The sequence below is a fragment of the Cucumis sativus genome, chromosome 1 (genome assembly GCF_000004075.3).
Source record: "Cucumis sativus cultivar 9930 chromosome 1, Cucumber_9930_V3, whole genome shotgun sequence".
Lineage (NCBI taxonomy): Eukaryota > Viridiplantae > Streptophyta > Magnoliopsida > Cucurbitales > Cucurbitaceae > Cucumis > Cucumis sativus.
In genome coordinates, this window is record NC_026655.2 from 9,443,266 (window position 1) to 9,470,667 (window position 27,402).

At 34.4% G+C, this 27,402-nt stretch overlaps 1 protein-coding gene across 21 annotated transcripts; it reads right to left on the minus strand.

The window, feature by feature from the left end:
• Nucleotides 1-5: 5 nt before the first annotated feature.
• On the minus strand, nt 6-27,282 carry LOC101215913 (ubiquitin-like protein 5). Of its 21 annotated transcripts, none has more exons than XR_969322.2 (4): nt 26,966-27,278; nt 25,180-26,833; nt 24,914-24,970; nt 23,897-24,791 (listed from the first exon to the last, which is right to left on the minus strand). XR_969322.2 is itself a non-coding variant. In XM_031890155.1 (2 exons), exon 1 carries the CDS (start codon nt 27,197-27,199, stop codon nt 26,978-26,980), a length of 222 nt encoding a protein of 73 aa, XP_031746015.1. In that variant the 5' UTR covers nt 27,200-27,282; the 3' UTR covers nt 6-476; nt 26,966-26,977. The 21 variants fall into 21 exon arrangements, 10 of the variants coding, with proteins under 10 accessions (XP_031746015.1, XP_031746014.1, XP_004139445.1 ...); XR_180779.3 differs by having other exon boundaries at nt 23,897-24,611; nt 24,701-24,791; nt 24,914-26,833; XR_004219426.1 differs by lacking the exon at nt 25,180-26,833 and having other exon boundaries at nt 23,897-24,611; nt 26,966-27,282.
• Between the last annotated feature and the right edge of the window lie 120 nt (nt 27,283-27,402).

Genomic DNA, 27,402 nt, shown 5'->3' on the forward strand with positions numbered 1-27,402 from the left:
TCTACTTTAAAAGGAACTTAAAATCCACAATTAGAAATATCCAAAATATTTCAGTCAATACATAATTAATTACATCTAAACGACGATCATGATATGCGCTCGGGCAAGAAATGATATACAATAGATAGAATCAGGAATTAGGCTTCCTTCCCTCTCCTTCTTCCTCTTTCCCGCGATTGAGACCATTCTCGCTAGTGGGCCTATAGATAAGTGCCTCTTTAGTTGGGGAGCTTCTTTCCTTTTCTACCAACCATTGTTCATTGAGGCAGTTCTGGCGTCCTTTGACATCCGTTTGAACCCATGAATTTTGGTTCCAAGATAAGGGAATAGAAGAGATCTTCATTCTGCTGCGAGACCACACACTCCTTTCTTCTCCACTAACTCTCTTCTTCGTTTCCCTAACCTTTTTCGCTTATTGAGCCTTTGACCTCAAAGAAAGCTCAAAGTGACTTCTTTACCCATATAAATGTCTATTTCTTAAAAAATTGAAAAATAGAAACAAAAAGTGAAAATGTTATCGACCCTTGAGTATTAAAAAATGATCATTTATATAAATGTAACAAAACTAAAAAAATATTTATGGTCATATAACAAAACACAAAAACCCCATAAAATACTTTCATAATTTTTTAATATACCTGAAAAATGTGAACAATTCGTTGCTTCACTTTCTTCTTCCTTCCTTGTAATTTCTTCCCTTCTACATTTTTTCCTCTCATCTTCCATATTTTCCTCCTACTTTTAAATAAAATTTATTCTTCTCCATTTTCGACAAGATTATTTAAAGTTATTTCATGATTGTTTCAATATTCTTCCTTGTATTCGAGAACATCAAAATCGTTTCAATATTATTTTAAATAACTAATACAATCATTTAATTTTGAAATTTTTTTTCTCATTGTTTAAAATGAACGACATGATCTAATCAATCACTCGTATAACATAATTGATACATTTCATTGTCAACACGATCGTCAGATCTGATGTTTTTAATGACTACACGATTGCTTATCATAATCAATTGTTTAAATTTAAAGTCTTTTTTACATCATTAAATAAAACTAAAAAATCGTATATCACATGACCTAAATAAACTTTAGATCGTTTATTTAGAGTGTAGTACACAATTGTTTTGAAGAGTACTACTCACGGGTGTGTCGTGTGTGGCCAATTAATCACTTGTTTCTATACCATGTAAATATTTTATTGATTTGTTATATATTTTTTATAAAAAATTCTACTACAAAAAAAAATGGTACTTTTTTGGCCTAAGTTTAAAATTAGTTAGAAAAATATAAAAAATCTTAAATAATAATAAATAGTGACGACTAAAATTAATTAAAACTAAATTCTACATCTTGTGTCAATTACTTGTATGAAATGAATTTTTAAAATGAATTCACATATCTTAAACTATATAAAAAGGACAATAAATATTTCAAAGATCAACTTTTATAAAGAAACCATAAATATTTCAAAGATCAACTTTTAGTTGGAGCCTGCACGTGTATAGTAAAGCACTCAGTCAAAGGTACACAATCCACGACTATTAGAAAACTAAAATGTAACGACGTAAATTATGTCATAGCCAAATTGCCACGCTTCGCCATGCAACGTGTTTCGACTCTCACGTTGCGACACAAAAACGCGTCTTAAGTAGTTTTGACACCTCTAAGTGAAATGCTCCATCTTAAATTGAACTTGCACTTTTAGAACTACTAAGCGATAAACACAACACATGATATCTTTATGACAAGACAGTAATAAAACATACATTAGTTTCTCTTAGTTTTTTCACCAAGAATATTAACCATTTCAATGCATAAACTACTTCTTTTTCACCAAGAACATTAACCATTTCAATGCATAAACTACTTCAATGCATAAACCACTGTGATTTACCACAATCATTAGAATCCCTTGAAAAAGTTTCCAATTTACTTCTCGTTGTTCAGGCTATTAACTCAATACACTCATTTCAACACATTGGCTAACTTCTTACTGCCATGTGATCCGTACACCCTATGGTTGTCTTGATTCATTATGTGCACATAATAACTTAGCTTATAATAGGAATAAAGTTAATAGTTTACTTGTATCCAAATACAATCATCACATTGAAGCTTTAGCTTAAAAAATTTCTTTCAAATTAACAAGCTATTCAATAAACTTTAAGAGCGTTAAACATTTACAACAAAGCAAGACTTGGAAAGAATGCTTTAGTACACTAATGTTTCTTTTAGAAAATCACTCGCCATTGAGATTCTATGTATGCAACTATGCTATGTAATAAACATGGTCTCACATGGAATATGCTCACTATCCATTGAGATTCTATGTATGCAACTATGCTATGTAATAAACATGGTCTCACATGGAATATGCTCACTATGTCTTTAGGTTAGGATCGTGCAATAAAAGGTATATGATACTTTCCTTATATAACTACTAATTCTGCATTAAGTACAAGTTTTTCTCTCACTTGCACAAGCGAAGCAAGAGGTTTCTTAGATAAATCAAGATTGAACATAAAAAAAAATCTATCAAACTTAGTTATATATATGTATTACTATTTACACGAGAGATTATGTAGAAGTTGACATCAGATGGTGCAGTTGTGAAATATATGTATTACTATTTACACGAGAGATTTTGTAGAAGTTGACATCAGATGGTGCAGTTGTGAAAAATGAACTAACTTAAGCTGTAGAAATATGAAGGAAGCTTTCTGCGTTTTGGATAATTAAACCAAATGGTGGCCCTTGATGCGATAGAGATTACATAATCATCTTCTAATTAAGGTGAGCAACCTCTTGATGCCTAATGCCACACTTGCTCACCTCTCCGAATACAAATGATAAAGAAGAATTATGGGATAGCCATCTAAGTTTCCTTATTTATAAGAATCACGTTACCTCTCTATATAAAACGAACAACCTCTTGATGCCTAAACACCACATTTATTCTCCTTCTAGGTTGCAAATGATGGAGGATAAACACTAGAACTGAGCTTGTCTCTAAGCCCCTTTCTATACATGCTTAAGGGTTTTATTTGCCCTTCGACTATGCTTTTGTTCATCAACGAACGCTTTCTTTCTTGTAGTGTCTCTCATCCAATCGTTTGTAGATGCGATTGGTTCTTGAGTATACCCTAATGGGTGTTGGACTTACTTTAAAACATGTCTAGATTTTAAGTTTGGGATAGACTGAAGTCTTTCTCGTAGACCCTTCAAGTCTAGATTCCTACGAGGAAGATTCATAATCTTTCTAGGTTGAAGGGTTGAGTTTTCCCATAAGCTTCTTCTTTTCGATGGAGTTGAAGATTCCTCCTTCCTTTTGAGGAATTTGGAAGTTTCAAGGGTTTCAAGGTTGGTTTAACTTTAAAGCTTTGAGGTTTCAGACAAGTGATTTGACGTTTCAAACGAGGTTGAGTTTTCCAGTAAAAGTGAAGAACACACACAAAGTGAACAGTCTTACGCTAGAAAGCTTAAAGAATGAAAGCTTAAAGAATGAAAATACATGGTTAGATTTTTTTATTACTAAAAAAGGATTTGGCACGATTACAAATCCTATTAGGAAATTAACTTGTTGTCCATATAAATAGACTACATTTTGAACATTCTTTCCTCATCATGCAGAAGAAAACAAATCTATGAAGTTAGGAAAAAAGTTCCTTCTTTTTTTTACTTTTTGCCTTTTTTTTTTCTTACGAAAACTCTAACAAAGGTTTTTTTTCCTTTTATATATAATTTTTTTTAGCTATTCCTTAAAGGCTCCATACAAGCACATATAAAGAGATATCTACTTCTCAGATTGGTTCAAGCAGACCAAGCAACTCTATCATGTCATTCCTTGACTTCCTGTTACAACTCAGCTTGGTTCATGTTACAGATAACCCCATAATGGTCTAGACACTCTATCATGTCACTCATCTTCTCAGATTGGTTCAAGCAAACCAAACAACTATATCATGTAATTCCTTGAATTCCTGTTGCAACTCAGGTTGATTCATGTTAGAGATAACCCCATAATGGTCTAGACACACTATCATGTCACTCCTCGACTCCCTAGTACAACTCGAGTTATTTCATGTTAGAGATAACCACAGAAAGGCGTGGGCACTCTATCATGCCACTCTTCAACTTCCTATTGCAACATGATTTGGCTCGTGTTAGAAAGGAACTCAAAACAGTCTAGGCAACTCTATTATACCACTCCTCGACTTTCAACTGCAACTCGATTTTGAAGTGGTAATACCACAATATCAATGCATGCTTCAAAAATAAAATCTCTTAGGATTTTTATTATACTTTACTTTTCATATATTCCTTCTTACTAGACTATGTCATCAGTTTTTAGTGATATTTCTATTTCTTTTTCAGAACAATGATTTATTTCACATGACGACTATCATGTAAAAAGAGACCTTGTAGAGAAACCATTGGCTTGCCCTTTTGCAAATTATTGGCCAAACTTAGGTGACAACCTGATTCTTCTCAAATCAGTAGAGATACGTTTGATTTAAAGAAAATGCATGAGTCTTTCAACCTTCTATCCATGATGAGGCACATAATTATGATCAAGTTCTCACTCACAATCATATAATTAAAGGCCAAAGTCGTTGGGGTGCCATGACTATGGTCCTAGATGAATTCAACTTTATTGGTTGTTATTGGAAATGGCTTGTGCTAGTCGAAATAGGCAACTTACTTATGATTGCTCATTTATTTGGCGTCCAAACAACTTTGAACTTTGTACATATATGATCGTAATAGTGATGTGGTTCGAACATTTTGTGAAGTATGGTATCCTTCAACAAATACTCTACATACCATGGTAGGTGAATTATCCATTTCCTTATTGAAGGAATTTCCACAAGAAAAGCATATCTTCCCTTACAGAGTTAGTCACCTTACGAGATAAGGCAAAATATCTTTTAAGGACATGAAGTTCCAATAATGACTATGAGTTCCTAGGTTTCATTATGGTATCTTGGCTCTAGAAACTATGATAAGCTAACTACACAAACAAAATAATGCATCATGCTCCAAATCCATCCAAAATCATGATGAGATGTGGAGCAAGTCTCTAGAAAGGTCCACAACAGGAAACATTTTCTTTGAAGGATGAACCATATTTAGTTGCATTTCTATCTTGTTGGTTATGCCTTTTCTTATTTCCTCAGAAGGGATCCTTCCTTCATCCCAACTTTTTAAGATTGTAAGCTTAATGGTCGAATGAAAATATCTTCAATCTTGCTATCCCAGTTCTGCCAGCAAATCTCATGGGCTAGGTATGTTAACTGAAGCCTCAAATCCAATCGGATGACCTTTTCGTATTTCCTCAAAAGAGATCCTTCCTTCATCCCAGACTCTTTAAGATTGTAAGCTCAATGGCCGATGAAAATATCTACAACTTTTCGAATGTCTTTCACTTTTTCATGCATTATGTCCATGACTGGTTGGCTTATTATTTTGGCACACATTATTCTATTCCAACAGAAGTTCATTATCACAAGATGGCCAACTTTCCCCACAAATGTGGATCTATTTATTTGGGAGAATACGATGCGCAAGAACTAATCTACATAAGTGCAAGAGTTTAGTGGCACACAAACCTTAAGAACCAAAAGATATTCATGAGTCCTCATTCCTTCAATCTTTCTATCTTGTAAGTATGCATTCATGCTACTTATCACTCTTCTACAAAAACTTTTATATTATACAATCATACTATCCAAATTAGTTTGAGTGACAATTTGGCTTTTACCAAGAAATTCATAAGGATATGGGAGAAACATCACCTTTGATCACACCAAACAACATATTATACCAGTGGAGGATATGGGAGAAACATCACCTTTGATCACACCAAATAACATATTATACCAGTGGAGGAAATGCACGCGACGTAGAACTTGTGACGTTGTTAAAGCCTTGCAATCATGTGACATCGCAATTCAGAAATTAGAGGACAAAATAGCACGATACCTATTTCAAGGATAATAGACATCCTTTGATGAGTAGTGTCACAGTCATACTTGTCCTAATTTAAGTAGTTGCCTTTCATTTTAAGTCATAAAGCTTAGGTGTGACGTTTGGCATTTTCACATGCAAGTCTACCAGAAGTGAAAATGTTCACAATGTACTATAAGGGAGACATACCAATTGAATCACAGCCCAAACATTAGTTGTACTCTTTGCAAGCAAACATCTTTCCTTGCAACTGACAGTCTTCAATGGATATTATAACATCTAAATGTATCTTTTTCTTTCTCACGTTTTATAAACAAATTTTCCAAGAATGCAAAAGAAGGTTACATCATATGTCGACTATGTCAGTGATTTTCAGATTTTTATTGGCCGACTTGTTCATCGAGTTAGAACAAGTGCCGCACAATCGTCCTTAAAATGCTACGATGTGACAAGTGGTATCAGAGCCAAATTGACAGTTGAGACAGAAAGATCGACTAAAACAGATGGGGAAGACCCATAATGAATGATTGGTGGAAATCGAAGAGCAAATGCTCTATCTAGTGGAAGTTCCTAATTCCAACAGCTCCTTAGAAACCCGCCTTAACGAGATTTCAAAGAAAGTTTATGTCATTGATGTGGTGTCCGATCATCTGGACAAATTATCCATACAAGATTTGTTTGCTAGAGTTGATACTCTAAAATCCTAAAATAAGAAAACAAGAAATGTGAGCTACAAGCGTGGGAACAATTTGTTGGACTCTGTTGTCTAGATGAAAGAATGAGTTATTGAACTAGATAACTCCCAGAAGAATATAATGAAAATGATAAACGACGCGACAGAGAATTTTCGAGCCACCCAGGATGTCGTTAGGAATGAAATCGTAGAGGTGAACACGAAGATGAACCTTACAATGCGAGTGTTGGCAAATCAAGCTCCAACTGGAAGAGCAATTACAGTTGGCAAGATAAAGATCCCATAACCGAAACCTTTCTGTGGAACAAGAGATGCAAAGGCCTTGGAAAACTTTTTTTGATATTGAACAATACTTCAAAGCTACAAACACCATTACAGAAGAAGCCGAAGTGACATTGGTGACCATGCATCTATCTGAATATGCAAAATTATGGTGGAGATCCCGATATGTTGACATTCAGGAAGTACGTTTAACTATGACACTTGGAACAGCTTAAAGAAAGAACTTTGCTCGCAGTTTTTACTTGAGAATGTCAAAGTTTTGGCTCCACGAAAACTATGGAAGTTAAAACACACTAAAACCATTCGAAAGTATGTGAAGCAATTTGTGAGACTGATGTTAAATATATCTGATATGATCAAAAAAGACAAAATCTCCAGTTTCGTTGAAGGGTTGAAGTCGTGGACAAAAACTAAGCTATATGAGCAATGAGTTGAAGACTTCACATCAGCCTACAGGTGTACAAATGTGGGTTGAACCCGAATAACCCAAACTACCCAACCCATATTATAAGGGTTGGGTTGGGTTAGATTAAAATAAGGGTTGGGTTGGGTTAAAAAGAATAATTTTTTCGGGTTGAGTTGGGTCGGTTGAAAAATTCGGTTCAACCCATCCCAGCCCGAATTAATATAATATATAAATAAATAAATAAAAATATATTATTTTAATAAAAAAACAAATTAAAGGTATATAAATCTTGAATTTATTGTATGAAAGTTTAAATTATGTATGTTTGAAATTTAAATGTAACAATTTCAAACTTTTATAATCATTAGAAATTAGAAATTAGAAAACGAAAAAAAAAAAGTTCTTAAAAAAATTATATATACAACCCGACAACCCAACCCAACCAATATTTTACGAGTTGGGTTGGGTTGAGTTAGAAACTAAATTTGGGTTATTCGGATTGCCAACTCAAATAACCCAAAAATATGGATTAGGTTGAGAATGTCTTCCAACCCAACCCGATTTCACCCCTACATCAGCCTATGCAACAGTTGAAAGCTTGTTTGATCTGTCTAGTAACTCTCAAGATTCAAGGCATCATCAAAGTTCTTCACCTGGAAGACACTGAAACAACCGATTGAGTTCTCCCAAGGCTACCAGTTAAAACAAAAGTCTCGATAGAGGCTGTAAGCCTTCCCAAACCAACACGAGAGACACCTGGCGAAGACGTGACAGTCCAAACACGTCAAATCGTCCATTCATTTGCTACATATTGATGGATCACATTGGACTAAGGAATGCCCAAATAGAACGACCTTTCGTGCATTTCAGGACTCTTAAGCTTACTCTTAAGGTACCATTTTCAAATATTCTTTCATTGGATTTTGATTGTCTGCATAGATCTTTGCAATTTTCAAAAGCATCATCATTACTTTTGGTCTAAGTTATATATTCAAAAGAAGTGTGCATGATCTTATCTTGAATGTCCTCCTACGTGATGAAGTCATTTTCTGAAGGAAGTTCAAAACTGTCTATTTAGAAATCCATTGAGAAGGTTAGGGTGTTCTGCCATCTACACTGAAATCCATTAAGAAGGTCAGGGTGTCCTGCCATCTACACTTCTTGGAAGTGTTTAAAAGAGACTTAAGAATCTAGGGAGGGATAAGTTTGGATAAGACATTTTTCTAAATGGACCGTGGGACAGACATTTCTATTTATTAAAAAGTTGTATGCTATGAAAAGGCATAATTTGTATACCTTCATAAGATGCCATAAAAAGTTCAGACATTTCATATGCAGGCAGTCACAACTTTTTGTAAAACACTATGATAGCTCTTTTCGCGAGTTAGCATAAACCTTTTGTTTGTATAGAATTGATTTCATTCCAAATCCTTCATTTTCAAAGACGTATTCTTTTATAAACAAATAGATTTCACTTAATCCTTTCCAATTTCATTCCAAGCTTTTAGTGTTTCTAAAATCTACCAATTGTCACAAATAATGGATAAAAATAAACCAAAACGAATTACAATCACCTTATGTTGTTGAGTTTAATTCAACCACAAGTTTTAACCTAATTATTAACGATTACCATCAATCAGAATGTAAAGTCCCAAGCACAAATTTGGGAATCCAAATTCAGCACTTGAGAACCCCAACCTTTTCATGTGTTCCCAATATCGTGAGCATGTTAGTCCAAAGTGTTATTTGTCTATGGTCGAATCCCCAAAAAACCAGACACCACCCTGTGTTTATGCTACTTAGTTTAGCTTGGATCCTTCAATTCTATGTTACTTGCTTTTAAGTAATATTTCACAATTTTTATATTGAAGTTTATCCTATCTAAAAACGTTTAAAATGAATTAAAGAAAAAACTCACCCATCAACTTTATGACTAAACCTTGTTAATCTTTCCAATTTTAAGTCTTCAATGATTATGTTTTCAAAGCCTCTTTCAAAAAAAAAAAAATGTAAAAGAATGTTACATCATACTAAGAGTTTTCCCATATTTTTTAATTTAATACGACTGACTTATCCACCAAGATAGTGGTAGAGACAAATTCTGCATAAATGCTTGTCCTGCATTCAAAAGGAAGATTATGACACCCAACAACCACAAGTCGTCTTTGCAATCTTCCTCCCAACAACCAAGTCATCTTTGCTTGTCTTTGCAAGTAAAAATGAAGCTACTAATTTCATAAAGCAACACTAATCCTTTCTGTATATTTCGTTCTAACTTAAATACTTCTTCCTAAAATTGTTTCACTTTACCAACAACATAAAATTGTTTAAGCTAAAATTGTTTCACTTTACCAACAACATAAAATTGTTTCACGCTAAACACACCACTTAATTACGGAGTTTTTATGACTACCACTAAAAATGAGGGTCCAACTTGTTAGCAGGGCTCAAGAGACATTTGTTAACCATATATCCTCAAGAATCCATCTCCTCCATATGGCGCCCTCCATATCCATTTAACTTGAAGAGTTATAAAAACTATGGTACCAAGAAAATGCAAACAAATACAAGAATGAAACCTAATCAACACTACTAAATTTCAAATTAAAAATAGAAGTAATTAAAATATAATTAAAATAATTAAAACTAAAGGTCTAACATAAACGTAAGAACTTTGCAATACATTGCCACTTAAAAGCTATCTTACATTTCCAATATCGTTCCTTTTTTATATTTTCATGGAAAATCAATATAATAATTCTTTTTTTTTTATATTTCAATAACCATTCCACTTAAAAGTTTCTTCGTTTAATTTCAAACTAAAAGTCAATCAAACATGAGGTAGGCCTAAAAATTGAACTATCCAATCCAAGGTTCCGAAAATTGTAACGTAGTACACATGACTAACGCCTAAGAGGCTTAGAAACATTGCTACCTTTCTAATGCTTCAATAAGAATAGTTCCTTACAAAAATGAACTACACAATATAACGTGAATTAAGGAAGTGATAAAACTTTATCAATTCATAGTCAAAACAATCTTTCATTTCCTGGTCACTTTTCATCTTCCTTTCAAAGAAAATTAGGTTGAGGTTTTAACCATAACCATGAGCTCCTTCTAAGTAACCTTACAAAAGTTCTTTCCTCTTTTTTTTTTTTTCTGTCTTTTAACATTCCTAAAAGTCCATATTTCGTTTCATATCATCCTAAAAGTCTATATTTTCTTTCTTTATCATAAATGAAAGTAATATTGGATAATTTAACACAATTGTATATCTAACATATGCCTCAAAGATTTGCTCTTAAATGCACATCTTAAAACAAGTTCCCCACGATTACTTATGACCTAAACAACCAAGTCACCTTCTATAATGCTATTAGCATGAAACAAGAAAAGCCAAAACAAAACCAACAACCAACAAAAACTAGCACGAGGTCATAAGTAACTAATGAGAACATTTATTATAAAATTTATTTACTGACTGGACTTAAAGAATGATCTTTAAGTTGCCTACGTACCCTTTAAAAAAAGGAATCAAGTCATAACGTAGTTCTACAGATTTTGCTTTATTTAAAATTAATATGTTTGATTGAATTTAGTTATTGGCAGTACTTAGACTTGAACTTGATTGTATTTAATTATTGGCAGTACTTAGACTTGAACTTGAACTGTTCAACGAAGATCAAGTTGATCAATAATGCAACCTACATTTGGATAACACTTTCACAAAACGGGTAAACATCACCACCACATTTGGATAAAAGTGCTTGTTTTGTTAATTTTGGAAGTACTTTTCCTTCTCTTTTTAAATTCTTTAGTGTAAGGCCCTTATCCAAAAGGAAGACTTATTGAAGGAGAGGCATTTGGCAAGGAAAGATGTGATAGGAAAATAAGGCGATGCAATTAAGGTAGGTAACACTATCAGATTAACTATGAGGAAGAAGCATGCTTTTGACGCTAAGAATTAGGCGAGCAGGGTAGCAGCAATGCAAAAGAAGTACCTACACTTAAATATGCATATATTGCGATGGAGAAGGTGTTCTGTTGGATGTTTTAGATGACCCTCTAAATAAATTAAATGTGTCAAGGTTTTCAAGAAGAAAAGTCAGGAGAGTTGAGCATTCCAGATAAGCTTAGCGTCACATGAAAATGTCTAAACACAAAATGACGACTAGATTATGTGTCAGAGCATGGATTGGCTACATGGTGCGACACAACAGTGAAGTAACACGTATAAAGCACAAAAAGGACCCATGGAAATGAAAAGTCACTATAAATATTACCAAAAATCAAAGAAGAAAGGGCATAAAATGCTAAAAACTCCAATGATGGTTAAATAAAGGCTTTGAATGTTGCAAAGGCTAGTTACATACATCACTAGGTAGAAAAGAAAGTCGAAAGCAAATGGAAAAAAGAAGTTGAGTCGAGAATTTATGAATGATCCTTATATTGATATATAATTTTCGTAACATGATTCTTTGTAAATGAATGCATGTTTTTATGTATAAATGAATGATTGTTTTAACTGTAAGGTTTGAACCGATGACCCTTGTAACTTTGTGCTGAAATAACGCTTTTCATTTGTTGTCTAGAATAAGAGTGTGATGTGTGGTGCAATAGAATTAGCACAAGACCAAGATGAAAATCTTAGATTTATCATGAAACGCAGGTGCAGCGAATCTAGGTCCAGGTGATGAGATGCTGCTGAAAGCAAATCTAGGTCTGTGTGAGAAAGAGACGTGTTTCCTTCTCTTGAAACTAGATGCTGGTGAAAATGAATCCCAAAGAAGACGATGGTCAAGTGAATTTCACACTTAAGTATGGAATGAATTGTGAAACACTGGTAAAAGTAAATCTCAAACCTATCACAAGATGGTGAAGTAAATCACAAGTCCATGCAATGAGGTGCTAGTGAAAGCTAATCCCACGTCTGAAATCAATGAATACTACAATACGCGGATAGAAATCTCAAGTGTATCAAGATGTAACTTGTGTTCATTGGTTTAAATCTCAAGTGTATCAAGATGTTACTTGTGTTCATATTGGTTTAAATCTCAAGTGTATCAAGATGATACTTGTGTTCATTGGTTTAAATTGACAATTGTTATGTTTCCCAAAACGATATTTCCTAAACTCATCATTCATTGACTTAGGTCTCAAGTTCTTCTTCTCTAGATCGTCACTAAGTAAAAAGTGGATGTCACTGTGAAAACCAAAGTAAGAAGAGAAAGATGGGTTGTGTAACCTTGTGTGGCGAGCAAGTCACACTGCTCCATATCGTACTTAAGGAGTCAGTAGATAAGAACATCACTCCTTAACGTTAAAGACTCTCATAAGGTTAACTGATGCGTCAAAGTTGGTGAGGCCGAAAACGATGTCTATAAAAAAACTGAACCAGACAAAGGAAGCTCTAAAGATTATCCTAAAATGGTTGTCGGGCAATTAAGGAGAAGGATGAAAATAAGGTTCTTATACTCCCAAACACTAAACAATATCCCAACGGACAAAGGATAGGCATGTAGCGTAGAACTCAAGTTTTACATTTATACATTGTGAGATAATGAATGTGATTGGTTAATTGAAAACTCTGTGTAAAGCGTTAAATTAATAAAAAGAAGTTTTGTTTATTCTGTTGCATTATCATTTATACCAATCACTTAATGAATAAGCTTCAGTTAAGAAGTACTAGGCAATTGAGTAAAGTCCAAGGATTAAATATTTTTGTTGCAATGTTTCTAAAGCTCAGGGTAGAAGTATTGCGATAAGACAAGTTGTCTCGCTTACCGGACATTCATTTGTGAGTTGTGTGATGGATGTCTAGGCAACACGCTCCCATTTATGGCAGAGAGTGACAATTAGGTAGTTCTACCTCATCCAAGCATAATCGTATTTTATCCATGTTAATGGCAACCTTCATTTAACCAATTTCCAACCACTCAAGAAAGCACGAAAGAAGCTAATGAAGGTAATATTCTTTTCAAAGTAAGCATTTAAAATCTAAAATTACCTCATTAAGCCAACTATTTTGATCTAGAATTCATAAACATAAGAAAGGAGATGGAAGCAACATTTGAAAATCTGAATCATAACTTCTATGGTCTAAATCCATACTCTTGAAACTTTATATACAACTTTTTTGTTTTAAATTGTTAAATATTAAATTTTATTTTTTTAGAAAGGAAGAAGAATCAATGGAGGAAAGATGATATTATACTCCTTTTCTCTTATTTCTCTCAATTCTATCTATTAGATCAGCTCTCCAGCCAAGTTGCCTCGAGTATTTGAAAATACACCAGCTCTAATAGACATTGTCAAGTGTGGCTCATTTTTCTCCAGCCAAGTTGCCTCTTCAAAATTGCAATAAGCGCTCCAGTTTAAATAGACAATCTCAAGTGTGTGGCAAGATTGACTGAATGTATTATACTTACAATGTCCTCAAACAACATAGGCATTCACTCTCAAGCCTTCTCGTCAATTTACTCGTCCACTAATGTATGTCAATTTGATAGGTTCTTGTATTGTTTATACCATTGTGGGTGGACTCCTTTCTTTTGCGTTTGCTTCCTCCCTTCCTTTATTTTTGTCTCTTCTCTTTTTTCTTTTCATAATCATTTTCTCAAATAAGAAAAAGATAAACAATATACACTTATTCAACTCCATGTCTTTTCAATCACTCTTCTTGTTCATTTCGTGAACCAATTTGTTAGATCCAAGTTTTTGAGCTATTGATTTTTTTATTTACTTTCGACTAAATTTAGAATTTGTTTGCGTGATATTTGTGGGAATAATGTGAGCCTTGGTCATTTGCTATACTGATATGAGCTTCAAGGGAGTGTGCTTGGGAATTGGTTAAATGAAGGTTGTGGCGTAGAAAGTTTAGAATGAAAAAGAAAAGGCTCACTGTATTTTGAAGAAGTCTAGGTCTTTAGTTTGGAACACTTAGAAAGTACAAAAATAGGCCTTCATTATTTGTAATTAGCTTGCTTATTGAGAAGGAGATGTCTATATGAAATTTGCTTATCAAGAAAAAGTTCTGCATCAAATTTGGGATGTTATCTGAATTCTAAAAGAAAGAAAGAATGAAAAAACAACCAGACCCGATATTTTTGACCCAACCCAAATTCGGGAGGGTCAAACTATCAGCAGTAAGACATCTGTACATTGTAGGTCGGATCGAATTTGAAGTAAAACCAACACAACCCAGTGTTTCATATTTATCAAGGGATCATTTACCATTTTAATGATAACCATCTTCTCAACAAAATGAACATACATTTATCTACACTGAAATATATTTCCCACCTTATTTCAATAATTCCACTACCATATAGTTCCTTGCAACAAAAGAAAATCGATAGGGGAAACATAGTCACCGATGAAGGAAAAAAAAGATTAAATACTGGGAAGCATCTTTTGAAACCAACTAGGTCATTTTGTATCATGTTATAAGAAAGACTACTCTTAACCACGTTTGGCTTGAAACACACTTTCAAATTGAAAATTTTAAGTACATAACTTTCTCCATCAAATTTATTACGAAACATCGCACTTATTTAAAGTTCAGTGTTTGGTTCTTAAAATTAATGAAAACAAACATTATTTCATGTTCGAAAGACACTAACGTTAGCTTGTATTAAAAGAAAGATAAGAGCGCACCCTTGCTGAATACTATTATCCAAAGTGATGTCAATGAGAATTTGGAAGGTTACATTCTTCACCTTATCCTTGCAGGTTGCACCTAGTGAAATGGTGGGAAAGTGGATCTTCACAATTGATCTGAAGAAAGCTAGGAGTACATAGAATTCTCTAGACTTTAAAATACTTAAGATCTTCAAGTTTAAGACGAGAAAACTAGATAGTTTAACACAATATAGGACTCCAAATCTTATTATTCCTCGTTTCCTTCACAATAGTATACATGACAGGGACTTTATACCATTCTACGTCTACAAGGTAGGTTTATACAGTCTTTTCCTATCAGTTCGTAAGACCTTCCATTTAACATACTTACGAAGGGGTAAAAACAACCCTTCAAAGCTACTAGAGAAAATTAAGACACAAAGTCAGTTATTGAGAGAGAAAATCGTTGATAATGTAAGGGTTTTCAAACGACAGACGAGGCAGAGATGTTTTAGGGTTAAACCATCAAACGAGATGGGAGTTTTCTTCTTGTTTCTCATCTTGTCTTAGCAGTTTCATAGAACTCTTGAATCATTACATTTCACAAACTCAATATAATCGTTCCCTATTTTGGACATGTTTTTATAGTTTCTTCCTACTAATATTGGCTCTAGTGGCTAAAAAGAATATCTCACCCACAAAGATCCAAGAGAATAAGGTTAGAGATGATTTTATAATGGCTAAAAAAAATCAATGTTATAACTGCACATTAATCATTTTCAAGTTTGAATTTTCCACAAGTAAAAATAGAGGAGACTAGTCATTTCACATACGCTCTGTGTATATATGACAAGGGGAGAATCTTCCAACTAGAGATAACTCAATTGAATGCTTAACGACACTAAGAAGCAAAAAAAGTGTGTTCCTCACTTGTCTATCTTTAATGGTGTAATTTCATTAGAAAAACTGAAGTTCGACTGTCAATATGCACATTAACAAGTTCCAATACGTAGGATTTATGGAATTTCGTTACTATGCCCATCTGATTAAGTAGGTTATGAAGATCAGGAACTTCAAAAAGCTTTGCTGCAGATTTTGACAATTAGGAACTTCAAATAACTTAAATGTAATCATTATACTTATTCTAGTATTTATTTACTTCTAAATCCAATTTTTGTAACATCAAAATTGGTTTTGACCGATCAAAAGTGTAAATCAAAAGTATTTTAGAAAATGACAAAAGTAATTCAAACCAATTCAAAATCTGCCAAATGCAGTCTTCTTTAGACCTATTAAAGTAAAATAGCTGAGTCTAGACCAAACACAAGAGGAGAGGCCTCAAAATGTGATGCTCTAATATTTGAGCTACATATAGGGATATAGTTCAAATACGTGGAAGGAAATTCTCTTTCTAGAATAGGAAAAGGTAGATGCAATCTAGTGTTCATCCTTTAAACTTCAATATAGTCATCAATGATGCACGGAATGGTACCACAAAACTTGAAAGATAATAAATCGAAAGGAAATGAGACTTTCAGCTTCTTACTTGATTAAAAGGTTTAGTATCAACCAATAAGAGAAGGACAAGAGAATGTAAAGGACGATACAAAACTTAATTACCAAATCAAACTTTTCAGCTTCTTACTTGATTAAAAGGTTTAGTATCAACCAATAAGAGAAGGACAAGAGAATGTAAAGGACGATACAAAACTTAATTACTAAATCAAACTATGTGATCATAGTAAACGATGACCTGTATCTGTGAGAAGCTCAAGATAAAATTTTATCATACAACTTGGAGTTGTGAAGTTCAAATGCAAAGTTGAATTGACTTGTGGATGTGGCTAAACTTTCTTAATAAGAATTTGATTGCAAGCTAAAGAAGAAAAATGGACTACTGAAGTATTTAATGCCTTCATTGCTTTTTCCAAGAAGAAAAGGCTAATAATGTTAAGTAAGTTTACCCATAGTTTCTATAGAAGACAAGTTGAAGACAACTTTTTCGTACTTCAATAAGGAGATTTAATTTTTCTTTTCTTTTCCTTTCTTCTTTTTGTTCAACGAAGTTTGAGGCATTGATTTGCTTCCACAATATTTGTTTTTTTACATCAATTTTATTTATCTTAACAGTGTATCACAGAGCTACCTTGAATTTTCCAAACTCATTAGTTCGAGTTGAAGCAGCTTTATTAAAGGAATTGTTAGTTTGGGCTGCGAGCAATTTTGAGCGATTTTTTCTGGTAGTAAAATAAAACTTTTGGTTTGTTGGCAATTAGTACAAGGTGGTCTTGGTATTGGACCAATCAGTACAAACATATGAATTTGGTTCTAATCGGTCAAACAAATTTAACAGGCACACTAAGAGCAATTAGCATTCGAGTCTGGGTTAACATATCTACAATTTCAAAGATGTTTGTGTTGGTAGTTGCAGTTCATGTCTGTAACGGCAGACACATTATGTTCTGGAAGAAACCTTCATCAAATCAGATAAACAATTTCATGAAACTTGGATTTCTGATGACCTTCGCAGAAGTTAAACTTTCAAGTGTCCCTATTAGGCTTAATCTGGATATCTATGAAAGCTTTGACGGCTGAAGGGACATGAAGCACTATATGGAAATATGTGAACTATAGTGATAAATAGATTTCCTTGGGTAATCGAAAAGAGAGAAAGATAACACAAAACAAGCATTAGACAAATAACCATTATTTCTACAACAAGAATAAGAGTGGGTCAGTGGCACCGATCACGCTACTACAGCCATTGCATATACCAAATCAGGCTGGGAGGACATACTCGTGACTGTGAAGGTTTACCAAAATCAAAGGTACAATGATGGTTGTGAATAGATTTGAGCAAATACGGACATTTTATTCCTTTGAGTCATCCATATGGGGCTAAGAGTGCTGAAAGTCTTCATTACTAAAATTGTACAATTACATGGATTTTTTAGACCATAATTTTCTTTTTTAGAAACAAGATTTTTGTTAGTAGTCTTTTTGGTGGAATTTTGTTTCTTCCATGGCACTGTACCCAAGAGAAGCACAGCCTTCCATCAAATAGATGGACAGATATACAGGGCAAATCGTTGTGTCGAGTCGTATTTCAGGTGCTACTACATTGAGTAACAAAAACAGTGGAGAATATTGATACAACACTGCTTTACATATTTTAATTAAAACACCTCCATTCAACATAATGCACACCCATCCAGCTCGAGCGATAATTTCATACGAGGATGGAAAAACTTCTAGTGATAGATTGAAAAGCATAATGGATTAAACGAGACTGAGCCTTCGTGGCTTTGTATAAGGCATACACAACATGCTGGAAAAGGTGGGAGCTGTTGCCTAAAAGCTGGACTTTCCTATAAGTCATCCTCTTAATGTTCAATGGTGCCTAAAAGCTGTGTCAGGACGCTGAACAATGAGATGATATAGAGAGTGAGGCTACTTGCAAGTTGTAGGCTGGGTTGAAGCAACAATTTCCATCCCTTGACCTTGACTAAAAAGTGAACTAATACCTAGGAGGGAATAAAAAGCGAACTAATACCTAGGAGGGAATGAGAGGCCCACAAATACATACATATAAGGAAGAAGTAGAAGGGGAATTTCAAATGAGGAAAATCGTCCAAGTGGAGTTTTATTAACTAGTTGAGACCATTTAAAAAGAGGGGTTTATTAAAAGTGGTCTTCTGTTGAAGGGAGGGCATCGAATTTGCAATCAATACTGGCTTGTGGGACAGGAATTCCAGCCCTCCAGAGTTAGGGTGTACTAGGGTTCTTAATGGGTTTTTTGTTTATCCTTCTTGTTGATTTGATGGAGTTTTATTAACAGTTTACAGGTGAAAGACTCCCCACCATTTCATTGCTACTGCTAACACTTGCGGGTTCTTTAGGCTCTAACCAATTGAAAATTCAAACAAAACCTATCATTCATTAGGGTTCTTCAGGCACAGGAAGATTGTGGCATAAATAACTTTGTGTGTTCAATCTAAATAGCTTGTAAACTTGTTTTGTGTCAAAGTCTACATTCCTTTTTAAATCATGGGTTCTTCTGGCTCTTGTTTTACTTCTTTCTCATGCCTCTTGTTTTGTTTCTCTTCTTCGAGCCATTGAAGAGCCCAAAAATCTCCTACCTTTTCATCCACCTATTTAAAAATTGTTTCTATGACACATATATCAAAGTAAAAGCTCTAGAAAGATTGAAACTTGCAAATTTTAAGAGAAAAAATTGGCAATCGAACAGTATAATCCAAAACAAGTATGATTTTACTTCTCCTACAACATAAGACCAATCAAAACACTTCAGATCTCTGGCATGTAACATGAAGGAGAAAGGCTAACAACAGTACTATTACTACAAGATGCAAGTTGTCTGATGTGAAGATTTCCATGGGAATTTCAAAACATGGTTCAAGTTAAAGAAGGAAAACAGAGAAGTTAAGCAACAGGAACTTCAAAGCATATTTAAGTTGTGTTGTGAAATTTAGAGGAGAACGAATTTAAGGAGCATTCAACTTAATATACTCACAGCATGTATTATAAGTGGGAATATAAAGGTGAAAGGGCATAACAATTCAGTGTTAATTTCATCTCATAGACCTTGATCCAAAATAAGTTGACTGCTCAGAACTTTTGTGGAGAAGGAGAATGATGCACAGGATATCAATGCATCCAATGACCATGAATATCTCTGTAAACCTGGAAGCAAGGATTAAGGCTAGGATACTTAAATGACCATAAAGAAGCTACCTAGACGTCTTCGAAAGGACACTGAAAAAGAGAGAAATTGACTGAAAACCCTATAAAAGGATCGATGAAAGAGTAGTTCCAAAACAGTGACAAATAGTTACAGTTAAATAGTTGAAAGGGATAAAAAATCGAGAGAGAAGCTCGGACTTAAAAACGTAAATCAGCATCATTGTGGCAAGAAAATCCACAGGAAGATGATAAGAAATGTTGTTCTTGATTTCAAGAAACCTTCATTGATCCATTCGAATCTTATCTTGTTAAAACAGTGAAACTAATTGCATGGATAGCAAAGAGTGAACTATGGATTAGGGAGCTAAGGAAGCTAATTTAAATCGTAAACCAATTTGTTGAAATGACACTCCAATACAGCACCTTCTCATATGGAATTGAGGAAGAGACAAGGATTGCCATTACTCTGGAAGGAAAATCCCCAACGGCACCTTCTCATAATAGATCAAAAACTACTTGAAACTATTCCAAGCTTAGGGCTGTGTAGGGAAATAATTAACCTGCTGGAACTTCAAGGGTGTAGCTCATTTTAAAACCCTACGAGAAGGATGGAATATGAAAACAAAATTTAATAAAAAGGTGTACTTAAAATATAAAATTAATTTTAAGGATTGATGTGGGGGCCTGAGGGAGAACCTAATGACAAAGTAATAGAAAGATAATAAACTTCTGTAAGTATGTGCTGGCCAATGCGTGATTGGAAATTTTCGACTTTATTTAACATGTTTGACATTAAGGGATGCATTGGGTCTTATTTTTTTCAAATTTAAGCTCGACACTAAAAAGTCCAACCCACAACCAATTAATTTAGAAGTCCACATAAATCTAGCTATCCAAAACAAAATATAGACTAAAATAAAGATAATAGTAGGAACAATCAAATGATGTAATTAAATCATTGTTCTTACTCTCTCTCTTCCTATCTAAATCACGATTCACACCTTGTCCCTCTTCACAACATCATTCTTCAATCTTCGCCTTTTACTTTCATTATTAGTATTATCTTAAAATCACTCTGTTCCTAGATATACTAACCTAAGTTAGAAATATTATAACAATTAATCGGGTATCACCATGTATGTGTGTATTAGAACAAAAGCATCAAATACATTGATAACTTCAAGAATAATATATAAGTTAAATGTTGTAGAAGTACCTCTCTCAAATATGAATTAAACATAGTCAAATCTTATGAAATAAAAGATTCTGATAGTTTTCCAATTCAGGAATTGAACACTGAAACTTTGAATGAGAAAAATCGTTAGAGGATAGTGCACAGTTTAGTTAGAATGGTGAAGCCTGATAGGAAGGGGAAATTTATATGAAGTATTGGTTTGAAGGGAAGGGCATCAAATCTAGGCCTTCAAGAAGTTTTGGGGTCTTAAGGCTCTTGATGTGGTTCTTGTTTATCTAGTTGTTGATTTGATGTTAGTTCCCTTTTGAGTTGCTTTCTAAAGTTTATAAATAAATCGTACCAAGGAACTCCTATGTTCTTGGGATTGCTTTATTGGGATTTATGTTCGCAAGGGATGGATTCCTAACAGTTTTATTGTTTATTCTAAACACCTATTGGCTCTCCAGGCTCTAATTGATTGGAAATCATTCGTGCAAAAACTATAATTCATGGGATTCACAAGGCACAGGAAGATTGAGACTTAAACAAATTTACATTCACTCTAAATAGCTCAGAGTTGGTTTTGTATCAGTTTAGATCCCCTTGAATATAACGGTTCTTCAGAATCATGTTTATACCTACGCCTCTCTTGCTTTATTTTTCTTCTTAGGGAGATTGAAACGTCCAACAATTTTCTACCTTTTCATCCACCAATTGAAACTTTGCTTCTTATAATATATATGTGATATGTAGGCACACACACATACATCTATGTATAGAAAGATTAAAACTTAAAATTTTTTAAATCTTTCCAGAGGGAAAAAAAATTGGCCAGTGAACAATACAATCAAGGACACAAGAATGATCTTACTTCTCCTAGAACATAACATCAATCAATACACTTAAACTGTCTGGCATGTAGTGTGTATGATATGAAGGAAAAAGGCTAAAAACAAAACCACTATTACTAGATGCAATTCATCTAATGAACATTGTGAAGATACAATGGGAACTTCAAAGCATGGGTTCAAATTAAAAGGGAAACAGGAAAGTTAAGAAATCAAGAACTTCAAAGCAGTATCGAATTGTGCCGCAAAAATAAGAAGTGAATGCATTTAAGGAGCATTCTATCTAAAAGATGCTCGGTACACATTAAAAGTGGGAAGCAAGGGTGAGGGGCCATAGCAATTCAGTGTCATTTCATCTAATGAACCTTGATCAAAATTAAGTTGAATGCTCAAAACTTCTATGGGGAAAGAGAAGAATGACAGGATACCAATGCACCAAATGACCATTAATATTTTTGTAAGCATGGAAGGAAGGATTAAGGCTAGGAATACTTAAATTGACTGAAAAGGAGCTGACAGACGTTGTAGAAAGGACATTTTTTTAAGAGAATGAAAACACTATCAAAGGATCAACGACAGAATAGTTCCAAAATATTGATGAATATTTACAGTTAAATCGTTAAAAGGGATAAAAAAAGAACAAGAAGTCAAGCACATAGAGCTCGGACCTAAAAATGCAATGCTGTTTCTTTTTTTTTTTAATAAGAAACAAGAATATATTATAGAATAATTGTCAGACAGAAAAAACCACCAGAAAAAAATACACAATGATTCATAAACGTAATCCAAGATTAAGCAAGATCATTATGAGATAGTAAGATAGCCTTGATTTCAAGGAACCTTCAATGATCCATCCAAATTATATCTAGATAAAAGAGAAAAAAATGGAAAAACTAATAGTAAGGAAAAGAGAAGGATGAATTAAGGAGTAGATAGCAAAAGAAACAACGCTTTAAGAGATACATAGGAATCAAGGACGAGAACTAATCCAAGCTCAAGGAGTGTGTTGGGAAAGAGATACATAGGAATCGAGGACGAGAACTAATCCAAGCTCAAATAGTGTGTTGGGAAACGACAAGTAGAGAGGGCATTTCTTTCAAGGTTACTTTTGAAATATAAAATGAACTTTAAGAAATGACGTGGGAGCTGGAGTCCCTTAACTTCAAAACCAATAAGTTAATATTGAGATACTAATCTCTTAAATATGAACTAAATAGTGTCGAAACATAAAATCCCAGATTAACCAAACTTGGACGGATTTTTAGTTAGAAATAAATGAAAATCTCTTCTGAACATGTTCTAGGACAGGCATATCTGGATAATCCTAAACTGATCTATATACTCCCCGATAGTGGGAAAAACGACTGGGGAAATGGCAGCACACAACAGGTTTTCCGTGTTCTAATTTCAATCAAAACTGATAAATGTCAAAATCCAAAGGAATGAGTCTTCTACCATAAAAAAAAGGGAAAAAGAAAATGTGAGATGAATGGTTCCAATTCAGTACATTCGAGTCCGAATGAATCAAATCATGCAACATAAAGACGTCCAAAATGATAAGCTGTGAAATACTGAACTGCCTTTGTAGGAGGAAAGATAGATCATTGAAATGACTTAGAGGACGTTAAGGATATTGTAGAACTATTGGTAAAACGGCATGATATGAGCAGTTGAAATTCCTAAAAAGAAAGCTATACTTGCTTGTAACGAGATCATGATCAATTTTCAGCTGAGTAACTTTCAAGAAACTAATTCCACGTCATTCCAAACGACAAATTAAATATATTAAACTTGAATTTACAAGAGGACTGATTGATTAGAACATATAATGATTCTAGATGCTTTTAAAACCAGAGGCGACCTAGACGGTGTTCTCTTGGGATATACATGTATTATTATGATTGAACAAAAGAAGCATTTGTAGAATGAAAATTATAAAAATAAATAATAACAGACTGGTAAGAATTCATTAAAATTAAATTCTCAGAAATTGTGAGTTTTCTACATGGAATCTCCAGAAGTGTCACTATATTCACTAATTTAGTTTCTTTTTATAATATTAGTTCTGACCTACAACTTCTATTCAATGAGAAAAACATACGAACAAAGAAGGCTTAATTGTTAAATTTGGCGAGAATCAATTTTGGGGGGAACCAGGAAAATTAATGAAGTTTCCGATCAAGGCAACAAAAGTTTGAAGCTTTGAACAACCAATCAATAATTCATACATATCCTCCTATGAGATGTAGTAAACAATGAAGTCACCCTCCTTGTTTTCTAAGACAGCAAATTAGTTCTCCCTGACTCACATCAATGGCAACATATTCAGAAACATCTGATCAAAACCATCCTTATACACTCATCAATAATAATTTGAGTCTGATTAAACTCGGTGTTAACAGCACTAAAACCCAACTCAACCTTTATTATTTTGATAAACTACCACAACTCAAGTTCCCAAGGAGGAAATACACTTAAAGTCAAAGAGGACGGTAACATAGTTCATTCAGTACAATTAAGTACACTACTGTTCGCTGAATCAAATCAAAAATAAATATTGTATTTGCAAGGTATCGTTAGTCAGATGTGACAATATTACTCCAGAAACGCTCTTGCGCAATGCCATAAAGACACCTAAATCCCTCACGAATCTTTCACTTTTTGAAGTCCACAACCTGAGTCAAAAATATTATGGCAGAGAAACACAATGGAGTAGAATTTGATAACTGAACAGCCAAAGAGAAGAAACCACAAACCCGGCTCTCGATCCTCAATTCCGCCAATCTAATCAACTAATAATCCATGAGGCACAAATAATGTTGCCTTCACACCACGAGAGACGCTACTCCCATCAGATAACTAGTACCATCAGATGACCGATAGATGATAGATGATTGACAGATGGTGTCTAACAGAGCAAATAAAATTCCATCATCGAAGGGTCACCATCCTTATTTAGAAAGCAATGGTTCATATAGAAATCGAGGAAATGCCTACCCTTGGTACAAAAAATTGACTTCTCATCAAATAGCAAAACTTGATGACAAAAAAAACTGAACCCTGAACCCTAAAGCAAAATTTGTGTCATCTTGCTTGCACAATAAATGGATTCATTGTCAGTCGGATAACACAACAATCTCATCCTGAACCATTCTGCCACTGAATATAATTGTTTCAAATGGTTTTGAGAGATGGAAGAGAAAACAATACCAGATTAGCTTGGTGGTATCCACTCAGCATTCCAGTTACTTTGAAACTGTTGTGTTCCTATATGTCACACCATGAGAAAACTATACTAATTCACATCTCGTTATATGAACCTAAACAATGATAATGATAATGGATCAAAAATTGATTATTTTAGAAAAAAATTTAGATCATCTTCAAGAGTGGCTGCAGTTTTGGTGAATGGATAACGGATAGCTCCCCATCTAATATTAAACCGAAGAGAATGTACTTGGAACGGAAAATTATACGTGAATGTTGCAGTCTTCAAGGACAAAACCCAATGAGACAGGGCGGCAGCACATGACATAGCCACACAACAACCAGGCATCAACTTCAAATTAAAATTTCTGGCTCATTTAAAGAGCTGAAGAATATGGGAAAACGTTGAAGCCCCTACAATAAGGAGTCAATTAACAGAGAATTAAGATGAGCACAACAAATATATGGTTCCTTTAAATAAGTTTCTCAAATAAACAACTCCCTTCACAAAGAAACCTCCAACACTTTTGAGGAACCCATTGTAATCCATACGGTAGGTAATTCCACAAACAGGTACGCGTCTTTCATAGGATTTCCAAACCTCAGAGAGAGAACGCCCATAGATTTCCATACCTCGGAGAGAGAAAACGCCCATACATCAGAGCAAATACCATATTTCAAAATATGAAAAAGGAAAGAGAAGGGAATCCTTGTCACAAAGTTTCTGCACTTCGATTTACACACTACGACGAAATCCAGCGTCACTCCATCCATCCATCGAAAATTAATCTTTGATTGATCGTCTTAGAAGCCAGAACCTTAAACACAACCCACAATAAAACAGCACTAGACGGATCATATAGGAACCACCAACAAGGGAACATAACACATCAAGATTCAGTCAAAAAAGCCGTAAAAACTCACAGCCATACGTAATCAATTGTAAGAGTCGCAGCTCCATGCCGAGATTCTCTCTGTAGATTTAAGAACTATTTCAACGATGATTTTGAGAGATGGGAGAGAAAAAGTACCAGATTAGCTTAGTGGCCCCCTCTCGGCATTCCAGTTACTTGAAACTGTTGCATTCCTATTGGTCAACAATGGACAACTATACTAATCCATATCCCGATAGTATGAATTTAAACAATGATAATGATCATGGATCAAAATTTGATTGTCAAGTTAAAAGAACCTTTAAATCAGCTTCATGGATGGCCGAAGTTTTGGTGAAACAACTACAGATACCTCCGGATCTAATATTATAACGAATAGAATATAACATCAATTATGCGCGACTCTGGCACCCTTTAAGCACACAACCAATGGGAAAAGGCCGCAAAGAGTAGAGAACTTCAAAATGATTGTTTAAAAAGTTGGAGATAATGGGAAAAAGGATGAAGTCCCCTACAATAAGGAGTCAATTAACAGAGAATTAAGATGAGCACAACAAATATCTGGTTAACTTTAAGTAGGTTTCTCAAAGTAAACAACTCCCTTTATAAAGAATTTCAGATGCTCAAAAGAACGCGTTGTCATCCACAGGGTTGCTAATTCCACAAAAAAACAGTTTATGGACATCAAAACATTGAGCGTAGCGTTCGTTAAGCAGACCAAAGATTACAAGGCCTGCATCTTCCAAAGGATTTCCAAACCTCGGAGAGAGAAAACACCCATTCATCAGAGGAAATACCTTGACTTCAAAACTAGTAACCGAGTTCATATTTCAATGGAATACATAAATCTCCAAAATATAAAAAGGAAAGAGAACAGGATCCTTATGTCAGAAAGTGTCTGCAGTGCGGTTTGACGCTTCATATCCACCGTTACCACAGACATAACCTCGTTCCACATCCATCGAAAATTAATTGACATAACGTCTAAAAACACGCGCTTCGATCCATCTTAATCGCATCAAACGGAACCCTAAAATCCAATAAAAACTAAACAAGACGTTCTACAAATTGAATCCAACAACAAAATAACAGTAGATAAATCATAAAAGAACCAACACGCGAGCATAACCCATCAAGATTAAGAAAAGCCGTAAAAACTCACAGCGATACGTAATCAATTGTAATAGAGTTCCAGCCCCATGCCGTCATGAATCTCGTAATCCTTAAGAGTGATATGATCCTTATAGATATTATACCACTTCTGGATCCTGATTTTCTCAGTCCGGGTTCCGGTCTGAGCGGCGACAAGCTTCTTCAAGTCTCCAATCGTATCATCCTCGTTGCACTTCACACGGACCTTCTTGCCTAGACGATCGTTGAGCACGACCTCGATCATCCTCGCCCCCAATCGGAAATATTATGAACCGCAGGTGAAAGAGAGATTTTGTGGATGTGAAGAGATTTGGAGGGCAATCGATGCTATTTATACAGTAAAAGAGGAAGAGAAGGAGGGGAAGGCGGTGGTGGTTTTTGTTACGTGTTGAACACGCTTTACGCGTTTTGTGGGGTCCACAAGAACGTCTTTCTCTCGAACGTTCG

Excerpts from the sequence above, each read along its gene's own strand:
- LOC101215913 (XM_031890155.1), bottom strand. The coding sequence starts at position 27,199 with ATGATCGAGGTCGTGCTCAACGATCGTCTAGGCAAGAAGGTCCGTGTG.